Source organism: Phaethon lepturus, unplaced genomic scaffold, assembly GCF_000687285.1.
Source record: "Phaethon lepturus isolate BGI_N335 unplaced genomic scaffold, ASM68728v1 scaffold23567, whole genome shotgun sequence".
NCBI lineage: Eukaryota > Metazoa > Chordata > Aves > Phaethontiformes > Phaethontidae > Phaethon > Phaethon lepturus.
The window spans coordinates 1-427 of record NW_010554335.1 but is presented as its reverse complement, the minus strand read 5'-3'; the positions used below and the strand labels follow the sequence as shown (position 1 = coordinate 427).

Sequence of the window (427 nt, the reverse complement as noted above, 5' to 3'; positions counted from 1 at the left end):
GGTCGAACTCCCTTGCTAGGGCAGCCAAAGAAGTACTTGGACCAAGACCACCCACCCACAGCCTGGTAGTAGGGTTGGCTTTCCCATAGCCAATTTTGATAGGGTTCCTGCCGACAACGCGGCCCGACATGGCGACCTTGGCCCGATGCGCCATGTCCAAGTTTTGGAACTTGAGGAAAGCGTAAGCCCCGCCTTGGCCCCGGGCAGGCCGCTTGATCACCACTTCTTCGATGATGCCGTACTTCTCAAAGGCGCGTCTCAGCTCCACCTCCGAGACGTTGTGGTCCAGGTTGCCAATGAAGAGGTTGCGGGTCGCTCTCTGATCGTCCTCTGGCATCAGGTCTTCCTCAGCCACGATGGGGTAACTGTAAGGGCGGCCGCGCTCGTCGTACAGCCCGTAGTAATCCAGGGCCCTCTCCCGCTCCCG

At 59.7% G+C, this 427-nt stretch overlaps 1 protein-coding gene across 1 annotated transcript in view; it reads right to left on the bottom strand.

The window, feature by feature from the left end:
* RBM15B (RNA binding motif protein 15B) overlaps positions 1-424 on the bottom strand; it is a gene marked incomplete at its 5' end in the record, with an annotated part of 2,033 nt that extends 1,609 nt beyond the window's left edge. The window contains 1 exon segment of the mRNA XM_010291829.1: positions 2-424. Coding sequence (XP_010290131.1) covers positions 2-424 — 423 coding nt within the window.
* Positions 425-427: the final 3 nt, after the last annotated feature.